The 26,095-nt window shown below is 45.8% G+C and overlaps 1 protein-coding gene across 2 annotated transcripts; it reads right to left on the bottom strand.

The window, feature by feature from the left end:
* Window position 1: 1 nt before the first annotated feature.
* On the bottom strand, window positions 2-25,096 carry ocrl (OCRL inositol polyphosphate-5-phosphatase). 2 transcript variants are annotated; one of them, XM_061235168.1, is made up of 24 exons: window positions 24,526-25,096; window positions 23,815-23,892; window positions 21,856-21,947; window positions 21,274-21,312; window positions 20,448-20,561; window positions 19,363-19,548; window positions 18,764-19,019; window positions 16,108-16,242; window positions 15,597-15,698; window positions 15,167-15,281; window positions 14,518-14,634; window positions 13,960-14,141; window positions 13,463-13,574; window positions 13,085-13,194; window positions 12,263-12,398; window positions 11,561-11,671; window positions 10,326-10,491; window positions 9,390-9,625; window positions 8,392-8,415; window positions 6,091-6,210; window positions 5,647-5,731; window positions 4,470-4,597; window positions 3,772-3,883; window positions 2-3,149 (listed from the first exon to the last, which is right to left on the bottom strand). In XM_061235168.1, coding segments are annotated over exons 2-24 (2,805 nt in total). In that variant the 5' UTR covers window positions 23,817-23,892; window positions 24,526-25,096; the 3' UTR covers window positions 2-3,024. The 2 variants fall into 2 exon arrangements, with proteins under 2 accessions (XP_061091152.1, XP_061091151.1); XM_061235167.1 differs by having other exon boundaries at window positions 23,815-23,895; window positions 24,527-25,096.
* Between the last annotated feature and the right edge of the window lie 999 nt (window positions 25,097-26,095).

The raw sequence follows: 26,095 nt of genomic DNA, 5'->3' as shown, positions 1-26,095 counted from the left end.
ATTTCCAGTTCCGCAGATTTATTTCCGTTAAATAAATTAAAATGTACCAAAATCATACACTAAAAGGTGTGCAAATGGGTATTTCATTTTGCATATGGACAACAATCACAAACCTTTGCACAGCTCCAACACAAGAACAGCAGAACACAGACACACACACACACACACTCAACATGGGCGATTCAAAATAACACCTACAGAAACACATACATACAGAGACTGTACAAATCTGATCTCTCCCACTGGTCTGGCACTGGTAGTGCCAACTGCCATACTGAAGACAATGTATGGAGCTGATGACTCAGCACCGAGAACAAGGGTAGAAATCGCAGGCCAGCGGCCCCCAGGCCCCCTGCTAGCCTCAGGCATGCTGGGGAGACAATACAAGACTCCCAAAATGGGTGGAGTTAAGGTCAGCTGTCAGTTACTGTCCGTTAACAAAACAACCGCAAGGCTTTTAGACTCTTTACCGCAAAACAAGGTTGTTTTATTAACTTACCATCTCACTGACAAAATGTGCTACCGCCGCCCATTTTTGGATTTACGAGACCTTCACAACAATATGTAAGGGTACAAAGCCATTTTTGGATTCATGAAACCTTCACAACCCTATGTAAGGTTACAGAGCTTCTGTGGCAGGAAAGTGGCACTGCCATTCCTTTCAAATGTCAGCAAATGGCCGATTGGTATAACAGGAATGTGACTTTCCTCGATTTTTCTTAAATCATTCAATTAGGATTTTATTATTTTTTTCAGAGCCTAAAGGGGGCCACGAGTATTGGGGCCTAAGAGTTGTGCCCCCCCGCCCCCCATCCCATTTCTGTGAGCTGTTGAAGAACACAAGGTTCTTGCTCTCAATTCTTGGCCTGAAAATCAGGAGTTCCTGATTGAACATGAAAATTCAGGAAGAACTGCACCCCTGATCACCAGAGGAGTTTCCTTCCTCGGAGAGTCCGAGGAAGCGATGAAAGAAGAAGCTTTAGCGGGTAGCAGGGATACGCCGGACTGAGTGTGTTCCAGGGGTATTCTTAAAGCGGATAACGGAGGCAGAGCCTCGTGTATTTCGCCTGTGCTTAGGGAAGTCGTGTTTGTGTGTTCTTCAGCGATGAGTGGTGGTGAGACATTCTTCTGGGGAGTAGGGAGAGCATTCCAAGGTGGCGAAGCCTGTAATTAAATTAGTACACCAAGGCCCTATGTTCCCTGATCCGCATGCCACATCCAGACACGAGTAGCGTTTAAATGGAAAAGCTATGATCGAGGGTTTCAATTCATGAGCAAGTGAAATCCACCTGAGGACAGTTATAGTAATAATAAATAAGTGTAGTATAGAGGTACAGTGTAGCATCAACATGTAAAATGGTGGAGCTAGCATAAGAACTGTTCACATCACAGTAATATTATGAGCGACATGTCGGTACGAATACATTTTGGATGAGCAGTCACAGTTCTATAAAGCAAATAATTGCCTGGTACGGTCACCCTCCACAGAAGCCATTTCGAGCGAGTGAATGAGCTACCTTAATGAGTTTATGAAACTGGATTTTCAGTTTCTCAGGGCGTGTCTGATGGACTTTCAGCAGCACAGAATCCTTTGAACATCCCAGTGTGATGTCACTGGAAAGTTCCACATCAGCGAACCACAGTTACACTCAAGACAAAAGCAATACATGACATCATACCAATCTCCTCTCATTCCTATGTGCAAGTAGAAGACATAAATAATAGCCTTTGCCAAAAGTGTAAAGAAAGACAGGCTCTACAACCTGCATGGCATCTACAGTATGCCACCTCATTCTTACACCATTATACTATGAAGTAAAGTATTATATCTACAGTGGACAATGAACAGTGAAACAATATTAACAACCACAAAGGCATAACCGCAAGGGGTGTGTTTTTCCGGTATCTCTTTCATTGCCATTATTATTGGCTGTAATGAAGAGAAAAGCGAACCCAGCCCTATTCTACTCTGAAAGAAAGTGGGTGGGTTTTGGAGGTTCAGACACTGAATAGTGGAAGGATAGCACAGTAAGTACCCAACATGAAGTCACCAGTAAAGGCACTCCCCAGCTGCAGTTAAGGTCGACAAGATGCCAAATATACACTCCAATCAACCACGAGGAAAGCAAAAACAAACATTTTAAATATGACAAAGCTTATTTTCTTAACTTCAGCATGTAAAGTGCCCTCTATCATATGTAGAAACGCAGGATTAGGAGGATCAAATAAGTTGGTTTGTAAAAACGGAACAAAAAATAAATATACAACACATACAACCACAGATGCAACTGCTGACAATTCTGAGCCAATCAATTGTCTTTCAGACCTGGTCAGCACATAAAGTCTTACAGCTCATTGGTAGATTATTTCAAAGTGCTCAATCGCCTGGTACAAAGTGCTCAACCAGAAACATTCCTTGGTGTGTTTTTTTTTGGTCCAGTAATAGAATCAGAGTTTCAAAAACCCAACTCAACTTGTGAAGAAACTCCAGACCTTGAGGTTTTCGTCAAGCAGCATCACTTCAGTCCGAATAGTCCTGCACTCTGACCTGTCTTTAGTGCGGTACACTGCCAATTCCTTCGTGCCCAAGACCAAAAACACACGGGAGTTACAACTTCATCACAGCGGTGGTCCTTCTGGTGCAGAAAGCCCGCAGACGTGGATTTTATACTGAAAGGTATGGTCAGACGTTCACCCAGGAAAGCGGTGGCCGATACGGTGGTGGTCATGTCCTTCTTGGTCCGAGAGGTGGCGCAGAGGAGCTGCTTAGTCGGGATGGATCGAGAGGGTGTGCTTATTTTGGGGAGAAACACTGCACGGTGATGACTTAAGTGAGGGGAGGGGAACGGAAGGGGGCCAGCCAGGGGTGGTGGTGGTGGGGGGGGGGGTAAACCTGCTCGCTCTTCCCACGTTCACGGACCCCACCGTGGAATCAAATGTGTCCCTGGTGTCCATGGGAAGAGCACCTCTCCCGGCACTCCACTCCCAGGTTCTGGAAAAACAGCGGCAGGCCTCTCCCTGGTCTCACTCCACCTCTCCGCCCATGAGGAACCCCAGGATGAAGTCGATGGCCCTCTGGCGGTCCTGGCCCGTCTGCCGGGCCACCAGGTTGGGAGGCGGCCGGATGAGGAGACTGGCAAACAGAGTGGCTGATGGATCGGGGGGGGGGGGGGGGGAAACAGGGACACTTCCAGTTAGATTACATTTCATTACATTTGGCTTATTCTGTTTTCCCCAGTGACTTAAGAGTTGATTAGACTAAGCAGGAGGCAATCCTCCCCTGCAGGGTTAAGAGTTATTTCTCCAAGTGACATAGCAGGATCAAAGCAGTCTTGCAAAATGACAAAATTTGAATAAAGTATTGTCCCTGTTTATTTTACTGGAAAGGTCAGTATTGTTCAACAAATGAGACGTTTCAAAGATCACAGTAATGCTCTTAAATTTTTTTCAGTGACTTTCACAGAACTTTCACAGATTTGGAACAATAATTATATGTTAAGCCCGTTTTAAGACATTCTCCACTTAAGACACAAACGAGAAAGCTCCCTGTTCCAGAACGTTCCTCGGTGTTCCTGGAACGTTCTTGCATTCGATGAGCTGGAGCCTGAAGGAGGTCGTGAGCCTGAGGCTTCACTAACGAGCCTGGAGGAGGTCATGAGTCTGAGGCTTCACTAACGAGCCTGGAGGAGGTCGTGAGCCTGAAGCTTCACTACCGAGCCTGAAGCAGGTAGTGAGCCTGAAGCAGGTAGTGAGCCTGAAGCACTGACTGACCTAAGAAGTTGGCGGTGAGGTTGTTGCTGGAGGAGTACTTCAGCAGCTCTCTCAGGAAAGACATGAGATAACGGAACACGTTGCGATGGACCCGGGGCAGCTGGGAAATGAGCTGCAGGTCAGAATAGGGGGGGAGAAGCACAGAGGTCAAAGGTCAACACACGCCCACATCTAATATAAAAACACTCAACACCGACATCCTCAAGTATAGCTGGAAAGCTCAACATACTCTTTCCAAAACAACATTTGTACAAGTTCTACATGAGGACTCATCTTACATTCAGTAATGTAAGTGCAGTACATACACTATAAATGTACATTTTTGACATTATGGGCACTTAGCAGATGTTCTTACCCAGAGTGATTTTCTTTTTTTATTTAGTTTTTTACATACTGCAGTCTCTATTCACACAGCTGGATACTAAAGCAGCACAGCTACCAGTTCCTTAACCTTACTATACTACACTACACAATGAGAAGAATCTATACGTCATTATGCTAGGCAAAATAACACCCATTTGCTTCCTACACTGCCTTCCAGGTGAAAACAGCACATCATGGCAGTCAAGGCTAACATCTACTAAGACCTTTAGCACATCCAGAACCTTTTAGCACATTTGAATACAACAACAGAACCAATGATTGGTCATGGTATTTGCTTTACACCAATCACTGGCCATGTTATTGGTTTCAGTCACCTGTCTGCAGAGGCGGCTGTCGTGGGACGCCTCCAGGCTGCGCTGGTACAGCTCGTAGCACACCACTGGCTCCGGCAGGGCCTCCAGCAGGTTCAGCAGGGCCTGGGCCACAGAGTGGTTACAGCCAGCTGATACGCACGCCGTCAGGGAAGCACAGAGAAACACGGAGCAACACGCTAACGAGGAGGAGGGAGGGAGGGAGGGAGGGAGGGAGATAGGGAGATAGAGGGAGAAAAAGAGAGGGAGAGGGAAAGAGAGGAGATAGAGGGAGAAAGAGAGGGAGAGGGAAAGAGAGAAGGAGATAGAGGGGGAGAGAGGGAGAGAGAAGGGAGAAAAAGAGGGAGAGAGAGAGAGGGGGAGGGAAAGAGCAGGGAGAGAGAAGGGAGAGGGAGATAGATACAGGGAGAGAAAGAAAGAGAGAGTGAGAGAGAGAGTGAGGGGAGAGAGACAGTAGGGAAAGAGAAAGATAGAGGGGGAGAGAGAGCGAGAGAGAGAGAAAGGGGGGGACAGAAGGTAGAGAGAGAGGGAGTAGGGAGAAACAGGGAAAAGTGAGAGGGAAAGAGACAGAGCCACGGAGAAAGGGAAAGAGGGGGAAAATAAAGGGGTGGAAGAGCAAGACAACCCGATGAAGAGAACGGGGTACCGAGGAAATGCAGAAGAAGGAGGAGAAGGAGGACCAGAAAAGTAAAGTCAATGCAAACCAATGAGGACTGCAGCCATCTGTCCAAAGAACTCTGCCAAAACACTTCCACGTGGCTACAACACACCCCGTTTACGGGACTCTAGTGGGCCTAATGGATCGTGTTTTTCTGCAACAGCACACTCTCTCAGGGCTTACGTGTATTTACTTTCCTTTCCGGCTCTTGGGAGCTTGCCAAAACCGTTAAACATCCAGAGCAGACTTCAGAAAGAAATGGGTCAAATATAGTTACGTAGCCCTGCGTTGTGTCACGGACCTGTTTAACCACTTTATCTGCAGAACTGGAGAGACAGGGAGCGCTATTCTGACACAGCAACGCTAACAGGGGTCCCTACCAAAAAAGGCGTGTGTGAACAGGCCACACCCTGTGGTTTTGCGGAACAAAAGAGGCAAACCGAACTGCAATTACGGGATATGTAAACGGATCCATGAAAATAATCTGAACACATCTGTCTTGGGTCTGGTGGAAAAGGATACGTATGGTTTCAGGAATGCTGGTGTCCAGGCAGTCGATGATGTTCTGCAGCTCCTCGTCCAGGCCTGGGGTCTGGAAGAGGTCCTCCTAGAACCAACCAATCCCAGTCAAGAGTGAGAAATTAGGCCCTGGCCCTGGTTCAAGTTGTCAGGTCTGTGTTTTTCCATGGAGATTGGCATGGCTCTGGTTGAACAGCGTCTCACTCAAGAAACCACACGTTATTTTAGCTTTTCTTGTTTATTCAAGACTGCTGATCAATCAATCACCAGGAGTTCATATTACCTGGCAGCCAATGCAAAGCAAAATACTTACTTTTTTTTTTTTAAAGCAACAAAAAACTAAACAAAAACAAAACAAATCTGTGACCTAAGCTAGGCAGACCTATTCTTGCTTGTCCTCCACACACTGGTTGGCCAGGAAGTGTTCTGCCATCCACTAAGCCTCACCTGTTTGCAGGACTTGGTGTAGAGGTGGTTTACCAGTAGCCACACCTCCTTGGGGAGCTTCAAGGGCCGATCCTCAGTTCCAGGAGAGTCCACCAGCAGGAAGCTCATCGGCGAGTTTTCCTGGTTTCAGAGACCACCCATCATTAAACACAAATTGGGACACGCAAATATATATATTTTTTTAGTGTTTAGTCTTTTAGTGTTGCACATATCATAGACTGCAAATTCCATCCATCTATCCATCAACTGAACCCGCTTATCCTGAACAGGGTCGTAGGGGGGCTGGAGCCTATCCCAGCATACATTGGGCGGAAGGCAGGAATACACCCTGGACAGGTCGCCAGTCCATCGCAGGGCACACACACCATTCACTCACACACTCATACCCACAGGCAATTTAGACTCTCCAGCCTAACCTGCATGCCTTTGGACTGTGGGAGGAAACCGGAGTACCCGGAGGAAACCCACACAAACACGGGGAGAACATGCAAACTCCACACAGAGAGGCCCCGGCCGACGGGGATTCGAACCCAGGACCTCCTTGCTGTGAGGCGGCAGTGCTACCCACTGCACCATCCGTGCCGCCTAACCGTGCTGGATAAAAGTGGCCGGAATTCACTCTACATTTGTCCTTAACCTTTTCAAATCCACTTTTAAGAACAACATCATCAAAAAAACTGAATAGGGCTTGTTAAGTTTCAGTTAAATTCATGGTTGTTCGTTAGAAGTTGGAATGATTATATAATTTATATAAATGATATAATTTAATATTTATAATTATAATTTGAAAACATGAGAAGACTGCTTTTAAGGTGTACTTACAGATTAATAGAGTATATATATGTATCCTACACACATGCATCTTAACCCACTCTAAATGGACATCTTCATCAGTGATGGTAAACAAGCAACAATTTAATCAGTGACTTGGACGAGGGCCACACTGCATTCTATAGCATTCCTCCAGACGTGTGAAATGGATCCCTGAGAAGAGAGCACAGGATCCTAAAATAGCCACAGGCCATGGAAACCTGAGAAGGATTACTGTGACAGTGAACATGGGCTGAACGCTGCGATGGGGGGGGGCTCTTCATGGTCAGAGACTCCGCTCACTTTTAGTCATCAAGACCGGGCGCACAGAGCTGCCTTTCCTGGAAAGCACTTCTCCTAAAAACTGGGAGCTGACAAGATGACAAGGCGATGACAAGTGCCCAACAGCGGGCCCACTCCAGGTTCCTATGGAATACCGGCCTCACACGAAAAGGAAAACTACTTCTGGCACAGTTGACTTTTTATTTATTTATTTATTATTATTTTGTATTTTTCTTACAAGTCATTTGGCTGATTCTTTTATCCAGAGCGACGTACAGTTGATTAGACTAAGCAGGAGACAATCCTCCCCCGGAGGGTTAAGGACCTTGCTCAAGCCCTACAGGCCTAGATGCACTGGTAAACCTGCTGACTAGGGTAGTTGGGGGGTAAATGTTCCTAAAATGTAAATTCTGTTAGTTTTACATTTGGCTGTTCGGATCATATTGTAGCTACACCAGGGATCGAACCAGTCATGCACCTTCACTACTACGCTACAGGCCGCCCCCTTTAGGTGCTGCTGGGACAAGTCGTGCCGGCCCCAGAACTCTCTAGAAGGACTCATTGGCCTTAATAATGCAGCGGAAAGGAGAGAGGCGTGCTGCTGGGGACCTGTTCTGAGATGGGCTCGAATGAGAGGGAGTGTGTCTGGGGGCGTAGTCCCAGAATGTGCTCCCATGGAGTCTGAATGGGGACATGAAGACTGTCCTCCCCAGCCACGTCCCGAGGGGCTCACAGACACAGAGCCAAACAGACTGAGACCAACCACATTGACCTGGATTCAGTCAGGATTCGGCCTCAAGTTTGGGCTGACAAGTGCAAGAGAAAAAGTTTTTTGTTCACAAAGACAGTTAAAAGGCAATTTATCTGTGGTGCTTGAGTGATCTCACCAATCAGTGCTTATGAAGAAAAGCATAAAATTGCATTTAATGACTGCTGAGTTAAAGTTCCGTATTTCGATAAAGGACATTGTGAAATGAATTCAGGCCACTGTTACAGTACAAAGCAAGACAGAGTAAGCTAGGTTAAGCAATTCCTGATGACAGAGAGGCTTTGAATATACTTTTTTAAATAAAATAAACTGGGCCATACATGGGATCTGGAATTTATATAAATTCTAAAGATCAGTTGCACATTGTCACATATAACAGTCAATATAAAGGACTTGTACGGTATTGGATGTCCTTGCTGTAAAAGTTGCAGTATTTTTACCTGGTCCATGAAGCTTTCTTCTCCCTGGGCAGCAAACAGCCCAAAGAGAGAGTGATCGGAAGAGAGGGATCCAGTGGAGAGAATAGGAGAGACAGAGAAGAACAACACAATGACTTGAGATTCAGAGCACGCCAAATGCAAAATGCATTTCTAGCACACCAATACCCAGGTCATTATTCAGTATAAAATGCACAAGAGGCACAGATCCATATCATGAGTAAAATAAAATATTTACTGTGAAAAGCACTGAAAACCAGGGAAAGCAGAAGGAAAGGGGTTTTCTACAAAGCCAGCCCTAGAACTGCTTATCGTTTATCAATCCCTCCATTAAGCCCCATGCAAGGGCAGCACTCATACAATTACCACTCTTCAGAAAATCCCTTCTTAAATATGTCTCCTTTACATGACAGCAAAGACTCAGGCCACTGGTAACTTTATTACTGCTCACTGGGACTCTGTATATAGCTGCTACTTCCTCTCTGCAGGGTCCCTGCCTGCCTACAGAAAGCTCCGGTTTCTCTGCAGGGTGGTAGTCGGTGGCCATTAGCTGAGGACTGCTGTTGGCAGCCAATGTTGGCTCCTTAATTACACACGAGCCGGCTCACTCATGCACAGGCCCATCACTTTATTCTGATGTTTCCGTCGTAACCTCTCAGAAGTAAAAAATCATATTTCATTTGATAAAGGCGACAAGCTATGGTCTCATTTTGAACTTTTTAAACTTGCCATTGTTCTAAGAGTTTATACCAGCATTGCTCCTTTCCTTTTCACAGTGAAAACCTTTGTGGCAACCCCTCACCCTTACAGTACATTGATTAAAGTCCACCAGATATTCGTGTACATATCACCAGTGTACTCCAACCCTGACCACCCTACCATCAGTACCACAACACCCATGCCTACTCCAATACAAACGACCACCACACCCACGCCCACTCCCACTCAAACACAAACACCCACGCCCACTCCCCCCCCTGCCGGAACGGCCGCAGGCTCACCAGGTCGATGAGTTTGGTGACGGGAATCTCGCGGATGGGCTTCTTCATGCGGCACAGCGTCTCCAGAGACGTGCCGAAGCAGCTGGGCAGGTAGGTCCCGGAGACGGTGAGGAAGAAGTCTTTGCCCTGATCCAGGTGCAGCACCAGGATCTCCTGGATGGAGTCCTCCCCGGAATTCAGCAGGGTCACAGAGTCCTTGTTCACAAGCACCTCTAGACAGATCTCCTGCGTCTCGTCTGGGCGGGAGAAACCGAGCGGTCATGCCCTGAAACTGGGGCTCGATAAACAACGACAACAGCAACAGAGATGCTGTGCCACTGTTGCGGTTGTCATTGTTATGATCATTGCGGTTATTGTTGTTTATTGTGTCCATTTAAAGCTGATATTGTGATTTACTGGTATTTTCAGGTTTTCATTATGTCCATCTAGAGGAGGCATGCAAGTACTGCATGCATGTCAATAAAGTTGAACTTGAAGTCACACTTACAGTGTTTAGCTTGACTGTCATAAATATCACTGGAAAATGTATGATGCATCGAGTATGTTTTTGCATTCATATTCTTCACACAAATATTTCTCGCCCACCACACCAGGACCAGCAAGACTGGGAACCACGGTTCTACACTGTGAAGCAAAGACCACTGTATGAAAAGCTGAATAAGAGCCATGTAGATCAGGGGTGTCAAACACTAGTCCTGCAGGGCCACAGTGTCTGCTGGCGTTTGTGGTTTCCTTTCAATCAGCAGCTAATTAAGGCCTTGAGAACAAGACGTGTGGACTCTTTAGCAAAAGAAAGACTTTGAAATTCATCTCTCGTGCTGACGCACACCAAAAACCAGCAGACACTGCGGCCCTCCAGGGCTGGAGTCTGACAGCCCTGATGTAGATGATGATGGTTATTACTGTAAATATTATGCAGCACTGAAGCGGACTCACTGGGCTCCAGGAAGCCGTAGCAGGGCTCGGCCCTCAGCCAGGGCTTGCAGTACTGGGTGTCGTTGGGCTTGGGGATGAAGCTGAAGTGGCACGGGGCCTGTCCGTCATTGGTGATCAGAAAGCTCTCTTTCTGAAGCTGGCAGAACTTCACGTTCCCAAAAAGGAACTGCAGGGAGGAAATATAGGACATCACAGGGATGAGGGCGAATCAAACCAAACGCACAAAGGCACAAATGCACACACGGTGCGTGTGCACACACTCCCACACCCACAACACAAACAGACATGCACACCCACACACACGCGCATGCCCAAACACGTATACAGTGCATGTACACATAACCACACCCACAACACAAACCCACAAAAACAGACACACACTCATACGCATGCCAAAAAACACATATGTGAGCACACACACTCTCACACCCTCACATCCACAACATGCACGCGCACAGACACACACACAGACACAGACACACAGACACACAGACACAGACACACACACACACACACACACACACACACACACACACACACACACACACACACACACACACACACACACACACACACACACACACACACACACACACACACACACACACACACACACACACACACACACACACACATGGATTCACAGGCACGCCCAGACCAATAATATGATCTGGTATTTCACTCAAAATATAACTGCATGTTGCGCACAGGGAAGCATAAAGCCTAAAAACCCAAACCAGCAGCAGCCAGAGTGCGCCCAGGGAGAAAGGACACTCTCAGAGGGGAAGGTACAGAAAAGGTATACCTCCCTTCATATTTAATGTGGACTGAACAGGAAACCACTACGGCTGCAGCTAATGGCAGGTCACAGTCAGAGGCAGGTCACAGTCACTTCCCCCTCCAATAAGGGCTAACGAGGTTCTGCTTAACCAAATTAAGGTCTCCACATGTCCCCGCGGCAACAACTGTACATCTGCTGATGAACATTAGAAGATGAAAAGGCCTTAGGTCATACTTCCTCGTCGTCTGTTCTAGAACGGAACTGCAGGTGGACAGTAGACATTCATAGAATGTCTGATAGCAGGAGTGTTGTTCACGGATCAGATTTCCTCTGTCCATGCACTAACTTTATCCACCAGGAGCTAAATGGCAGAACTGATCCTGGATCAGCTCTTCTGCTCTGAGACACTATATTAACACGGGCTCTGGGACCCGGGCTCCTTCTCTCTGCTCACCTCGGTTCGAGTCAGCGTCAGGGACGGCAGGAACTCGTTCTCCATCCTGTCCATCAGGCGCACGATCTCCTCGAACACCCTCATGTGGCGCTGCTCGTTCACCACCTTCACCTGTGGCACAGAGAGAAGCTCGTCAACCGGCACGCCCTCTGCTGCAGACTGCAGCTCAAGCGTTAGTGACAGTACGAAAGTGACATTCAGTGACGGTTAGTGACAGTACAAAAGTGACAGTCAGTGACGGTTAGTGACAGTACAAAACTGACAGTTAGTGACAGTTAGAGACAGTACAAAAGTGACAGTTAGTGATAGTTAGTGACAGTACAAAAGTGACAGTTAGTGACAGTTAGAGACAGTACAAAAGTGACAGTTAGTGATAGTTAGTGACAGTACGAAAGTGACAGTTAGTGACAGTTAGAGACAGTACAAAAGTGACAGTTAGCGACAGTTAGTAACAGTACAAAAGTGACAGTTAGTGATAGTTAGTGACAGTACAAAAGTGACAGTTAGTGACAGTTAGAGACAGTACAAAAGTGACAGTTAGTGACAGTACAGTACAAAACCTGCCCCTGCCCCTCAACCGGGGATTTGCACAAGGGGTTTCGTTTTGTTTCATTGTTTTAAAAGGTTTAAAGCTATCAGGCTTCAGTTCCACACAGCGATGGCCACAGAGGAGCAACGAGAGGCCGTGTGGTGTGTTCTCACCCCAACGCTGAAGAGGGCGCTGACGGGCTTGTGGTCGCTGGTCAGCAGCTCCATGTGGCTCCGGTAGTGCAGCTGCTTCACCGCACCACCCCGCCACAGGATGCGGTCACACCAGGCCGGGACACGGCACTTCCCACTGGAGAGAGAGAGAGACCGGCGACACTCGGGTCAGAAGAGAACTCGCCCTGTGACTGTTCTCACACAACAGCCCGGACACGGCCGTGGCCGTGCAGATACACAGGACAGAGACATCACCGGATGTAAAAGCTAGGACGGTTCGGACCTGCATGCGGGAACTGACTTTGACAATTTTCAGTTCAAGGGAGAGCTGAACACTACACTAGCTCAGCACAGATGGGACCAAATGCTGAAATCTGAGCTCTAAACTTTAAAGATCCCGTCTCCCCCTACCCCGAAAGCAGGGGTGTCGAACTCCAGTCCTGGAGGGTGTTTGTGCTTTCCTTTCAATCAGCTTGAGAACAAGGTGTGTGAACTCTTTAGCCAATGAAAGACTTTGAAATTAATCTCTCGTGCTGACGCACACCAAAAACCAGCAGACACTGTGGTCCTCCAGGACTGGAGCCTGACACCCCTGCCCTGAAGCCTCAATATTCCAACATTCTTATGAATATTCAAATATAGCATAGCAGCACCGGAGGGTTTCTGCAATAATAGAGTCAAACTACTGTCACCAACCACACCCTCCTGAAGTTATGAAGAAATATAGAGACTAAATATCTGCTCCATTTCACACTTTCTCAAGTAAGGTTGTAGGGTCGCAGAATAACTAGATCACAGAGAGGCAAGGGTCAGGTTGACTACCTGGAGTCCCAGCGGTCCGATCTGTGGTCATACTTGTATGTGGGTATGAAGTTGATATCTCCTTCCATGAAGTCAGTGAAGGCCTGATGCGTCTGCCTTTGGACATTGAGCTCAAGATAGGAAAAAAAAAAAACACACTTATAGACACATGCTATTTAAAACTATACAGGAACTACTCCACTTTGTGGAACTACTCGTTGCCATAAACACCAAAAAAGAGGAAGTCAATGTCTATCAGAGTGGAACTGCGGTTTCAGAACTAGTACCTTTTTGGTTTTTTTATGTAATACAGGTGCAGTTATGAGGTCACAGGAAATTAGTTTGAAAAAAGAGGAGAGAAGAGAGACTTTTGCTTGAGACTTAAAACACGACCCTCACCTGGTCACATTCCAGAAGCCTCGTCAGATCGTTTTTGGCGATGAGGCACTTGACTTCAGTCGAGTCGTACATGAACAGTCGGTAGTTCAGGTCTCCCAGCCAAATGACTACGCTGTAAAAAAAAAAAAAAAGGGGCCATAAAAGCACTGAGCACCTCACAGCGTCCCACAAGAAGCAGGGCGGCCTGTAGCGTAGTGGTTAAGGTAAAGGACTGGGCCACGCATGGTTGGTGGTTCTAATCCCGGTGTAGCCACAATAAGATCCGCACAGCCGTTGGGCCCTTGAGCAAGGCCCTTAACCCTGCATTGCTCCAGGGGAGGATTGTCTCCTGCTTAGTCAACTTAGTATCATCAACTGTACGTCGCTCTGGATAAGAGCGTCTGCCAAATGCCAATAACGTAATGTATAAGCAGCACACATAAACACAGCGTAACCAGAAATGAAAGGGATCGGAGCCACGGTAAGGCAGCGCCCAGAGGGGCTGGCGGGAGGCTCACTCGTGCTTGACGATGGTGAGGGGGGGGTACTCCAGGAGGTGAAAGGCCATGCGGGCGCAGATGTCCTTGTAGTCCTGGTTACGGCGCTCGAAGTGCTCCACGTGCGCGGCCAGGTGGGAGTTGACGAAGCAGAAGGTGGTGTTGTGGAACACGAACCGCACCCCCACGCCCCCCTTATTTCCCTGAAAGTGCACGTGTTTATCTCATTATTATCGTTTAAAAAAAAAAATTAAAAAAAAAACACATAATAATAATTCATATCTAAGCTGATCTCATCACAATTACCCTGCTGTAAATTCAGCAGACAGGCAAGTGTTTTCCTCAGCTCCAAAGCTCTCGTCTTGCCTCAAAATGTATACACCTACTAAAAATGTCTAAAAATGTAGAAGAATAAATAAATGAAGTGAAAGTACTTACTCAAAACATACAGCAAGTCTAGCATTTTTTAAACTGGGAAGAACAACAGGACAAACCTGACCACCGACCACATGACTTTTATACAATGAGGAAGGTCCAACAGAGTCGTGCAAAGAAAACATCAGAGCACTGCATCCGTACCATTTTACCCATGATGCCCGTGCCCACAGTCCCAACTGCCACTTCTTTGACGTGGTTCTTGTGCTCACTGTTGACAAACACCACCAGCATCATACCCACCAGGCGAATGGTGCGTACCTGTGGAGTAAGCAAGCGGAAAACTTCGCTCAGCCCTCTTAGCCATCTGCTCGTAGCAGGGACCAAAGAATCTTGTTCTACAGGATCTTAAAAATTCTTCACTTTCAAAAGCATTCCCCGTCCCTTTAACTAAGCTTTTAGAGAGGCACAGAAAAAAAAACATTTGGGACTCATATCAAATAAGATCTCTATGGTTTCCATAACATTGAAAGTGAAAAACAAATCATTACAGTAAGTCTTTCATCTGCTGGATCCAGCTCTCTGAATAGCAATACCTGTAGTTAAAAAAAAATAATAATAAAATAATAATACAAAAATTATAATAATAATAAAAACCCTGTAGTGACAACTGGAGGCTGAAATTAATTTTCCAGGCAAAAAAAGTTCCGGGTTATCACATACACACCAAACAGAAAGCCCTGATTTACTTGGAGCCACAATGGGAACTGATCTTCGTTAAGAAAGGAGCGCAGGGCTTTGGACAGTGCGGTTCAGCCGTCACAGTGCAGGTGCAGTTGCGTCTCTGACTCACGTGGCAGTACTTGGCTTTAGAGTGAAGGCTCCTCTCCACAGCTTCCACCCAGAGCTGCTCTTTAGACGAGTCCAGGTAGAAGAAGGCCTCGGTGCTCAGGTCCAGCTCCTGAAACCTTCAGAATCAAAAGGACACGCATACAGCACGGTGCCAAACACAACAACACATCACACTCAAACAAGGCACGGCCCTCAGACCGTCACAATGCATCGCCCATATAAACTTCACAGAAAGGTTCATACCAAACCGGCATGAACAGGATCTGAGGTAATCGGGCATTTAAAACGGCTAAACGCAAGCAAGTATTCTAAGCCAGGCATACCCGACTTGGAACTCAGCAGCATATACGACCAATGTCCTCACACACAGTGCGGTTGGCGCTGATGTTAAATATACTAAAACAGAATGGGATCCTGATCCTCTCACTGACCCCAAAGCGTAGACATCCGGAGGCTCAGGGTCACAACAGAGCCAGGGCCTCAGACTGCCCTCCGGAGGCTGGCCGTTCACGTTCCACGTCCCTGTGAACACCCTGCGGTAGACACATATGGACGTAGTCATTCGCAATATCGCTCTCTTTCCCCCGTACATGCACGCACGCACACATGCACAGGTGCAAACACAGAACACATATACACTCACAAAGACAAAGACAGAGACACACATACACACATACACACACATGCGCGTGCATGCACGCAGACGCACGCACACAAAAAGACACACACACACACACACACACACACAAACAGGTGCAGACACACAGCACACATACACACACAAAAAGACAGACAGACAGACACACACACACACAGGTGCAGACACACAGCACACATACACACACAAAGACAGACAGACAGACAGACAGACACACAGACACACACACACACACACACACACACACACACCTGCTCTCCTGAGTAAGAACACTGGTCTCTCACCTGAAATTCTGTATGTCCACATACTCCTTCTCCTTTTTGGCCAGACGGTGTTTGATAAGGCCCTCTCTCTGGCTGGACTGAGTGGGGAACACGGCATACCTCATTGTGCTGGAGCGTTCGGCCGAGGCCCTGGGCCTGTGAAGGCATTACATCATCACTGTGCGCCTGAGAAGTCATTACATCATGACGATGCACCCGTGATGTAACTACATTATCACCGCATGCCTGTGAGGTCATGAAATATTCACTAACACAGACCGCACAGCTAATCTGCTCATGCAAATTAACAGTGCTGACCCTCTTAGAAAAAAGTTCATTCTATGGGAAAAACCTGAAGGAAAGTTGGGTTTACATTTACAAAACATGCAAATTAGCAAATAATGAGACAGCCAGTTTAACACCGTCAAATACTGTCTTTTCAGCCGATTAGAACTTATGACAGAGGACAGAAAATCTGTCAACCAACACCCCACATACTATAAAGCATGTTATGTACAAGGCTTTTGCACTCTTTACATAATATTTAAACCGAAATAAGCCTTGTAATGACCACTGGTCAGTTCCGGCACAGTAGGACCCTGCACATGTAAAATACAGTCTTGGGAGCTGGAACATATTACTGAAATATCAAAATGACTTACTTACGATAAAAGCATCCTTTGCCTCAGGCACAGAAGATATATTACAGTTTGGTTTTCCTGCCAACAGACTGGTTCTAGTGTTTTTACCATTGTTGATATACGTCAATGGTTGAACTCATGTGAATCACTGTCTCCAATTGCAGCCCCACCTACACAAGATCACGACTCATCGGAAGATGCAACTGACCACTGGTTTACCAGAGAAGCACGGCCTCAGACGTAGGGGCACTTCACGCACAACCTTGTCACTGTCATTCATAGTAACAAACTAGTGAGGTAATGAGGCTAAAATTTAAAGGAAATGCATCAGAAAACTCCAATCAGGCAAGACACATAAATAATACTCTGAATACTCTTTTTTTTTTTTTTTTAAAGCAGTGACATCTGTCCATAAACGTGTCATCTGTAGCCGGAGCAAGAAGAACCTCTTGAAATGAATAGTGCCCCAGTTCCTCTGACAAGGAAACAAACGAATATGTACAAACAACACAAAAATCATCCAACGACCTTCAAGCCACTGGCAAGCTTTTAATTTGTGTGAGCCTTCCAATGGCACGTCCGTGAAGACTAATCCACGGTAGTTTTAAGTTAGTATAAAAAGTAAAGGCAAAACTAGCTTTACATCACATATAAAACATCAGGAAAAAACAGACACTCAGTTACCACGGTATTAGGTAGACCTGTACACCAGCTTGTGAATGCAAATATGTAATCAGCCACTCAAGTGGCAGCAAGTAAATGCATAAAAGCACGCAGACACGGTCAAGAGGTTCAGCTGTGAACGCATTTGACAGTGGAATGACGAGTATCTCAGAAACTGCTGATCTCCTGGGATTTGCATGCACCACAGTCTCTAGAGTTTGCAGATAATGGAGTGAAAAAATGAAAAACATCCAGTGAGCAGCAGTTCTGGGGGCAAAAACGCCTTGTTAATGAGAGATGTCAGTCAAGACGGGCCATATGGGTCAAAGCTGACAAGGTGGTGACAGCAACGCAAATACCACACATTACAAAAGTGGTATGCAGAAGAGCATCTCTGAACACAAGACATCAAACCTCAAAGTGGATAGGCTACAGCAGCAGAAGACCAATAAGTTGAAGATTTTTTTTTTTATTTTAAAAGTTGAATAAATAACTAATAAAGTGCTCACTGAGTGTATCCTCCTCCCATATGGCCAAGAATCTTGGGGTGACTCTTGATAACCACCTCACCCTCCACATGTATCCTCCATTGCCAGAACCTGCAGGTTCTTCCTCTATAATATACGCCGTATCCGTCATCTCCTGATGGAGAAAGCCAGCCAGCTCCTAGTCCAGGCGCTTGTCATTTCCCGCCCGGATTACTGCAACTCCCTCCTAGCCGGTCTCCCAGCTTGTGCCATCAAGCCCCTCCAGCTGGTCCACAATGCTGCAGCCTGCCTGATCACCAGTCAGCCCAGGTCAGCTCATGTCACCCCACTCCTCATTGGCCTCCACTGGCTTCCTATTGCCACACGCAACTGCTTCAAGGCCCTAGTGTTGCCATCTCAGGCTGCCCCACCTTACATACAATCATTGATCACTCCCTACTCCCCAGCTAGAGGTTCCCTCTCTACGAGCACCTGGTGGTCGAGCTGCACGTTCACGCCTGTTTTCTGTTCTGGTTCCTCAGTGGTGGAATGACTTGCCTACCACTGTCAGGACAGCAGAATCCCTCCCCCTATTTCGACGCAGACTAAAAACACACTTTTCAAACTGTACCTTAGTCCTCCCTCCTGACTCCCCCCTCCCCCCCTTTCTGATATCCCTGAAAAAAAAAAAAGGCTATTTTTGTTTAGGACAGCACTTCATGTGTATTTTACTAGTTATGGATATGATGCTTTAACTTGAACATATGCACTTGTAAGTCACTTAGGACTAAAAGCGTCTGCCAAATGACTAAAATGTAAAAATGTGAAATGTATAAGAAGCACACAAAAAACGTGATCATATCGCCAGCCTGAACGCATGGGGGCGTGTCCTGTGAGGATACTCACTCTCGATTGGTGGGGGCGACACCGAGGCCATCCCTTGGGGGCAGGGATGGCGCTCTGTTCCTGGGGGGCAGCCCAGGAGGAGGGGTGTAGGAGGGGGCTTTTCGGGGAGGCAACGCAGGCACGGGAGGAGGAGGAGCCTCGCGAGTAGCATGGATGCGGTTTTGCTGGTTCTTCTTCTCCTCCACCTTCAGGGTGTGGTTGAAGTGGTCCTCAAAGCCAAAGTCCAGAGCCAGGGACAGAGCTGGATCTTGTGCACCTGGTGAAGGGAGACATGGGAAATGCAGTTTAGTGCCCTCATATTTACTGCTCACAGAGACAGAAACAGATCTGCCCTCGCCTGTCCACACTCGATCTGGATCATATACGGTAGGCCATGAGAAACACTTCAAGTAGCAGCAAAATTCTAATCTGCACGCCTCTGAGAATTATAAACAACACCAACACATTACATGCAAAAAAAGATTTTGTTTGAGATAGCGGTGAGATTTGTTTGAATAGCGGTGAAAATGTTATCTTAAAACAACCTGTCAGTATTCAGCAGAATGTACTGGTCTCTAAAGGGCTTCAAATTAAGCGTTTTGCCCAGATCAGGTCCACACCTGTTCTGACTGGGACTGTCCCGTTGCTAGGGTTGACGGGCAGGGCAGTCACAGAGGGTTTGGGGGTGGGTAGCATCATGGCCACTGGTTTGGAGATGCCCTTCTGTCGGGCAGCAGGAACCGGCTTCATATGGGCCACGGGGGCAAGAGGGACCATGTTTTTGGGTGGGGGAGTTTTTGACACAGCTGAAAAAGAAAGGAAAAGCAGCCTGTAATTGAAAGGGCTGGATCGAATGACTCCCTAAGCAAGGAAACACCCTTGGATAAGCAGGAAACCCTTGCCTAATCTGCATTGTGATCTGGCGTGTAGAATTACACATTTTCCACTGGTTTCTGTGAGAATTCAAGTAAAGTGCACATCCCTCCATAAGTCAGGATGGAAACAATGCTGTGTCTGTCCACTTCCCCGTTGTCACAGCATCAGAAAGAAACATGCACTCCTTCAAGGCTAGGAATATTCAAGGGTCATAAAATAAATCAGAGGACACCGTGTCTGCTAGCGGCAGCCACAAACAACGGACTCCGTTTAATAAGATCCCTGGGGAGCGCACACACAAAATGTACTTGGTGAATTCAAACTTGTGAAAGAAGCGATGCATAGTCATACTGTGTGCCACCAGCGGGTGCTTCTCACATTTAAATAATACAATCACTAACGAGGAATACATGTCAGACAAGAAATTTAACAATGGTGACATCACAACCGTCTTTTTTAAATCATTGACTGGAAGAGCCAGACAAAATTCCAGGTGAATGACGTCAGCAGAAGTGGATGGCGTGGTTACGAGGCATAGAAAAACCCTGCTCAAGAGGTTAAGCCTCATTACGTTTTACACCGTGATACAAATAGGCCTAATTCATTGCGAAAATATCCATGAAGGATTTTTTCTCCTACTCTTGCCAGCTAGGGACAAAGCATTGAGAGAGAATAGCTAAACACTGCGGACTTTCAACTGAAATCCCAATAGTTCCTCAAAAGATTTTTGTTCTGACAGCAAGAGAGCCTGGAAATTCTTGAGCGCCGTCCTGCTGCAGCTTCCTGCTGGTGTTCAGCAGCCCTGCCCACAGGAAATGAGGCTCCTCACCTTGATGCCTGGCCTTCTTCACCTGCGCGAAGAAAGCCTGACTGCGCTCATCATCCAGTAACTCCAGCAGCAGCTCCGGGGAGCGTTCTCCTTGCACACGCACACGCAGAGGAGCTGTGAAGCACACACACACACACACACACACACACACGTTTATCAGCACACAGACACACACATGCATGCAAACACACATACAAGCATCAAAGACACATACAAACGCGCACACACACACAAATTCACATTTGCATACACACAGGTGCAAACACACACACGTTGTTTTTGATCTCCTCAACAGTCAACACTCTCTCATGTACAAAGAAGCTCACAGAGCATCTGGACCTGCATACTAAAGGTATACACCTGCACCTGGCTACACTGAAACACAGCCCGGAGAACTGAAGCAAAACAGCCAGCAACAGCAGCAAACTCCCTTTCCACAGCTACACAGAAGTCCATAGAAACTGGACAGCAAAGGAACACCACTGCACGCTCCATAGATGCTGCAAGCTTGGATTAACAGCTCTGTCCAAGCAACAACTGCCTGCTTTTATCTATAAACTGTAGCCAAAATATTCTTCTTAGAGTACAATACAGTAACTCTCCTTATCTGTAATGGATATAAAACCGATTTACTTTGCCTTTTCTAAACACTCGTTAAAGCAACACTCAACTATACAACGAATGTATTCCAAGCTATAAACTACGGCGCAAGTGTGAATTACTACACCTGGGCTGTAAATACATAAACTGCCCTTTGAACATTTCACAAAACACTGCTGGTTAATCGCTATGGCTACACATTTCGCCTCAGCGTGGCATTACTCACAGTTAATGGGGAAATCAATCAGAAGTGCCTCTTCCGCCTCTGAAAAAAAAATTAATTCAAGAAAAAAGGGGATCACGTATTATAGTGACACTCAGTAACTGAATTGTATCTGGTAGGTTAATCATGAAATCCCTTACTTTTAAAATAGGTTGTGTGTAACTGGTTACGTGATTGTTGTATGTATGCACTATTAATCTGTTAAGTTGAGGAGTTCATAAATGTAAATAAATACTCACTTCTAAGTAGGCTGACTGTAAATTTACCAGTAGTGGAATTTAATGGGTGTGTTTTGTATTTATTTATTTATTTAAATATATACATATTTGCACACAAAGTTTCTGAATACACACATGCTCATCACATACTGGCACTTAAAAAGTGTTTTCTACCAACTGCGTCAACAGATGTAAAGTGCATTACGGAAGGAGAGCAATTCAGCGAGTCAATATACTGTAAAAGGGGATACCGGAGACTAATTTCCTAAGTCCGACAGAGACTAATGTCAATCTATTCGATTCCTTACTTGGTCGTAAAGAGCTTACAGAGAGTAAGACCATTAAAGACAGGCGCTCCAAACCTTACCCCGCACGAGGTGGAAATGGCTGTTGATGGGGATAGACAACTGAGGCACTGGACTCGTGACTACAGCATCAGGATTGGCTAAAACACCCAGCCTGCAACAGAGGACAAGTATAAGCCACAATATACCAATTTATGGCACTTTAGTGAGCCCCTCTTTAATGACACGAGGTGTAATCTTGACACAAGCATGGATGCCACAAGACAATAATGTTTTTTTTCCTCAGATTGTGCAGTCCTCTGTGTGCAGTCATTATCTCCCAATTTTTTAACCCAACATTTTTTGCATTGCTTTTCCACACTTTCCTCTACGGTGAACCATTCAGTTAGCAATACATTACGACTTCTGATTTGTGAGATTGCGAGATTAGTCACATCACTAATAATTTTGGCCATCAGTTCAATGGGGCCAAGGGTCATGCACTTATTAGACAGTGACGGAAGAGCCAAACAGCCTACAGACTAATCCCAATACAAGTGATTTATTTAATTCAACCCAAACAGTGACTCCATGAGCTTCATCACCTGACCAAGACCAAATGGCAGAAACGTCACTATTGGTGAATTGAATTAACCAGGTCACTTGAGGGCAGTATGCCGGAATTATTTTCTTGTATTGGACTATTCATTCTCGCTGAGAAACACTGAATCATATTCATATTTTATGGAATGAACAGTATTGTTGGAGGGCTGAAGGTAAGGCTCTTTGCTCTGTTAAAGCAGCAGTGTGATGCACCAATATGTTTAACACTGGAGCCCGAAGCCCAGTTGAGAGTCCCTGGACATTCCACAACGCTTTGGCTTTCAAGCACAGGTTTCTAACCTGCCATGTCACACTAAAAAGGGATTTCCTTCTCTTTGCGGGCTGATTAGACCAGCGACAGGAGTCTTCTGCTTGTAGCACTTTCCACATTACTTTCACTGTCCTGGGACTCAGCACTAAAGATAGTGACCTAATTTAGTGCCCGAGCACGCCGCAGAGACTGGAGCAAGGCTTAGGAGAGCACACTTTTAATGCGGTTAGAGTGCTGTAGGCATGTGAGTCCCATTAGGCCCTGGGATATGGCAGTGGAATGCAGGCCGATAAGCATCCGGGCTAGCTGGTACCAGAGTTGAACACAGCACAGCCGCCTTCGATGGTAACACTCATACCACGGCCCTGGAGACACAGATCATATAACACTCTCCTATTATACCACTCTCGTGTCCTGAACTTCACCACCAAGCTAATGTGCAAATGATGATGATCTCCAGTCCCGGGGGGGGGGGGCTCTCATCTTACATGAGAGCCAAATACAGATATTGCTTTGTCTTATTTTGTAATATAAGTAGATCCTTCTTTTACATTGTGTAACTTTGCGGGGTCACCGTTATGAAATGCGTTGCGTTACACACATACAACTTAGCTTCCCAAATTCCTATGAAGACAAGTGTATAATCAATTTTAAGCATTATGTGAAAGCCGTCCTCTGTGCAATTTGAGACATTGAAACAACATCCTCCTGATCACTTGAAAAGGAAAGCCTCCAGTAGAAATTCAAAGCTCATATTTCACATAGATTTATGGGCAGAGTTCAATGAATACAGAGAGCCAGGCTACACTGTACATTGAAATATTCTGCTTAATGCCACAGATTAATATCTTCATCTTGCCTACAAGTACAGTGTGCAATTTAATGGCCGGTCTTGGCACTGGATCCTTAACATAGCATGAATCCCATCAAAAAACATACAATATTCCATCATACAGAAGGCTCCTAGGCTATGTAGCTCTAGCTACCTAATAAGAGGCAAAAGCGCAACACATGGTGACAATAGGGGAAAATGTTGGCACATAATTCAAGGCCTAACACATTTTAAGAATATATACCACAACAATGTTACAGATGTTAACGCCAAACCAGGGCGGCAGCTGTTCCCACTGAAATCTCCGGTTGAATAGCAGGTAGCCACCACACTCACATGTAGTCTCCAGACCGCTCGATCAGTGACAGGAGCCTCGGTTCCTTGTTGCCATCTCTGAGCTCCTGCCCCTTCACGGTTTGGTCACGTCGGTTAAGAAATCATGTGTGAAATCATGTGTGATTAGGTGGTGATGGAGAGTACGTTATTTGTAAATCACTAGGCTAACTTCTGTAAAAAGTTAAATGCCTTGACCAACCGTGCTGTTCAACTTGAGACTGCATGCAACAGACACTGGTTATTTTAACTCGAAGCACGGATGCCTATGATTCAATTTCCATATTTTACGGATACTATTTCGTAAACTGACCGCTAACGTTAAGTACACAGCTAATATTTCTAACGACGTATTAACTAAACGTTACACCATAAACCAACTATAAGTAGCTAACGTAGACAAACATCAGATATTTTTTTTTTATCACCGGTGCTGCTTTCGCCATCCTCATTTCGTTCAATTGTTGACATTTAAGTTTATGAAAAAGATACCTACCTGATTAACTGGTGTTGCAATGCACTATAAACACAAACAAAATAGCATTCTCGCAAAATAAATTAGGAAGTCTAATAATACACGTAAAATAAATAGCAAGTTAATGTGTGCTAGCTTGCTAATACCAACCACCACTATCAAGGCTGAAAACGGCTATCTTGGCATTAGCAACATCCAGGTTGAACGATTTGAAATAAATAGCATTTCTGAAAGGATATTGCTAAACATTTGTCTTCACAAAGTCCAAAGCCTAATAACTTGTCCATCGTCATCAAATTATTGATATGGTTGACTGTATTCCAGTCCGTGTTCTTCCTGACGTTTTTGACAAGCTAGCTAGAGCTAGCTAGCCACCTTCCGAACCAACACCAGCAATACGGCCTTCCGGGGAGACAGTCGCAAGTGGATTACTGGATCTATCCGTATTTTCGCTCTTTCCTCTGCTACGTGTGAGCAGCAAGCATCCAGTTGCAGTTTTCAGGATATCAGTCTCGCTAGAGTAGGCTATATGTTCCCCACCCAAGATAACGACTTACTCCCGAAGCCGGCCGGACCGGAGACAGCGTAGGCTATATAATTTAGTTTAGTTTGCCGTAATCGTAATCCGGTTCGACTGAATTAGTGAAACATCACCCGGTTCACCGTATGTCAGTTAAACCAAATGACTTAAGCGAGCTGTCGCTTTCCAGTAGGATGTTATTGTCAAAAAGCTAAATAGACCATTAGCAAGAAAGATGTGAGGTAGTCATATTTTCACAAACCTATCGACTTGGCTTTCTTGCCGGTTGATACACCTATAGGTAGCAATGCGATATCACGGCCACGCCCATTTACAGAGGACACCTGTGTTGTTGAAAACTTTATTCTGTTCGCTATGGCTACAGACAGTGCAGCGGAGCGGCCGACTTGAAATACGACATAAACCAGAAATATGTTCAAGGGCGTAATATTGTGTAATACACACCAATGTTTTGAAGAAACGACTGGTAGAAGAGGAGATGAAGGTGACTGGTCAAAAACTGTCTTTTGTAGTGTAGGTTTTTGTCTTGGCTAGATAAATTACGTTTTTTTATGGACTGCAAGGACTCCTGCAGTCTATCCCTGTGTGATAGCTGTATGTTTTTCACCGGCACCTAATTAATTGTTGCAAATTGAACTTCCAGTAATAGCCTAATCGTTTCTTCAGCATATAGCTATATGAAAAAAATACAACCATTATTGTTATCTGACACGAATTCAGCAGACGCTCTTTTGCCGAGCCACTTAATTAGAACAGAAGAATTCGCCGGCTCAATGAGCAATAGCGCCAGACCAGTCGTAAGTAGGCTAGCCTACTATTACATGGAATATGGTCATAAATCTCCTTAAAATAGCATAACCTCAATTTATTACAAACGGCTGGAGTGCTGTGGGGCGTGGTGGGGATGGGAGTGGAACCTTATACCAAGAGGTGGTCTGCGTCGAAAGATGGCCAATGAGCTGATGTCCTGGCCACTGTGGGGCTGTAATTCCACCACTAGGGGGCAGGTACAGACAGGCAAGGGACAAGCTATTAGGGGTGACAAGTCACGCTCTCATACTAGCGAGCGTGAGTGCAACTTAATTGTGCTGTCAAGAACCGAAATTCAAATGCTCAATACATATAAGTAGGCCTATTGCATTATTGTAAGCACGCTCTAAGCATACTGAATCTCACTTTGTGGCATACTTGAATCGCCGTGCTAAAGAACAACCCACATTGAGAGAAATAAAAATAAATGTTTACAGATCGCATTTGGAGAAGTGTTT

Source organism: Conger conger, chromosome 3 (assembly GCF_963514075.1).
Source record: "Conger conger chromosome 3, fConCon1.1, whole genome shotgun sequence".
Lineage (NCBI taxonomy): Eukaryota > Metazoa > Chordata > Actinopteri > Anguilliformes > Congridae > Conger > Conger conger.
This window is presented reverse-complemented; position numbering and strand designations above follow the sequence as displayed.

Excerpts from the sequence above, each read along its gene's own strand:
- ocrl (XM_061235167.1), bottom strand. The coding sequence starts at position 24,579 with ATGACGATGGACAAGTTATTAGGCTTTGGACTTTGTGAAGACAAATGT. Across the intron at positions 15,699-16,107 it reads GTGGACATACAGAATTTCAG|GGTGTTCACAGGGACGTGGA; the intron begins GTGAGAGACCAG and ends TGTCTACCGCAG. Across the intron at positions 8,416-9,389 it reads TCACCAAACTCATCGACCTG|GGAGAAGAAAGCTTCATGGA; the intron begins GTGAGCCTGCGG and ends TTTGCTGCCCAG.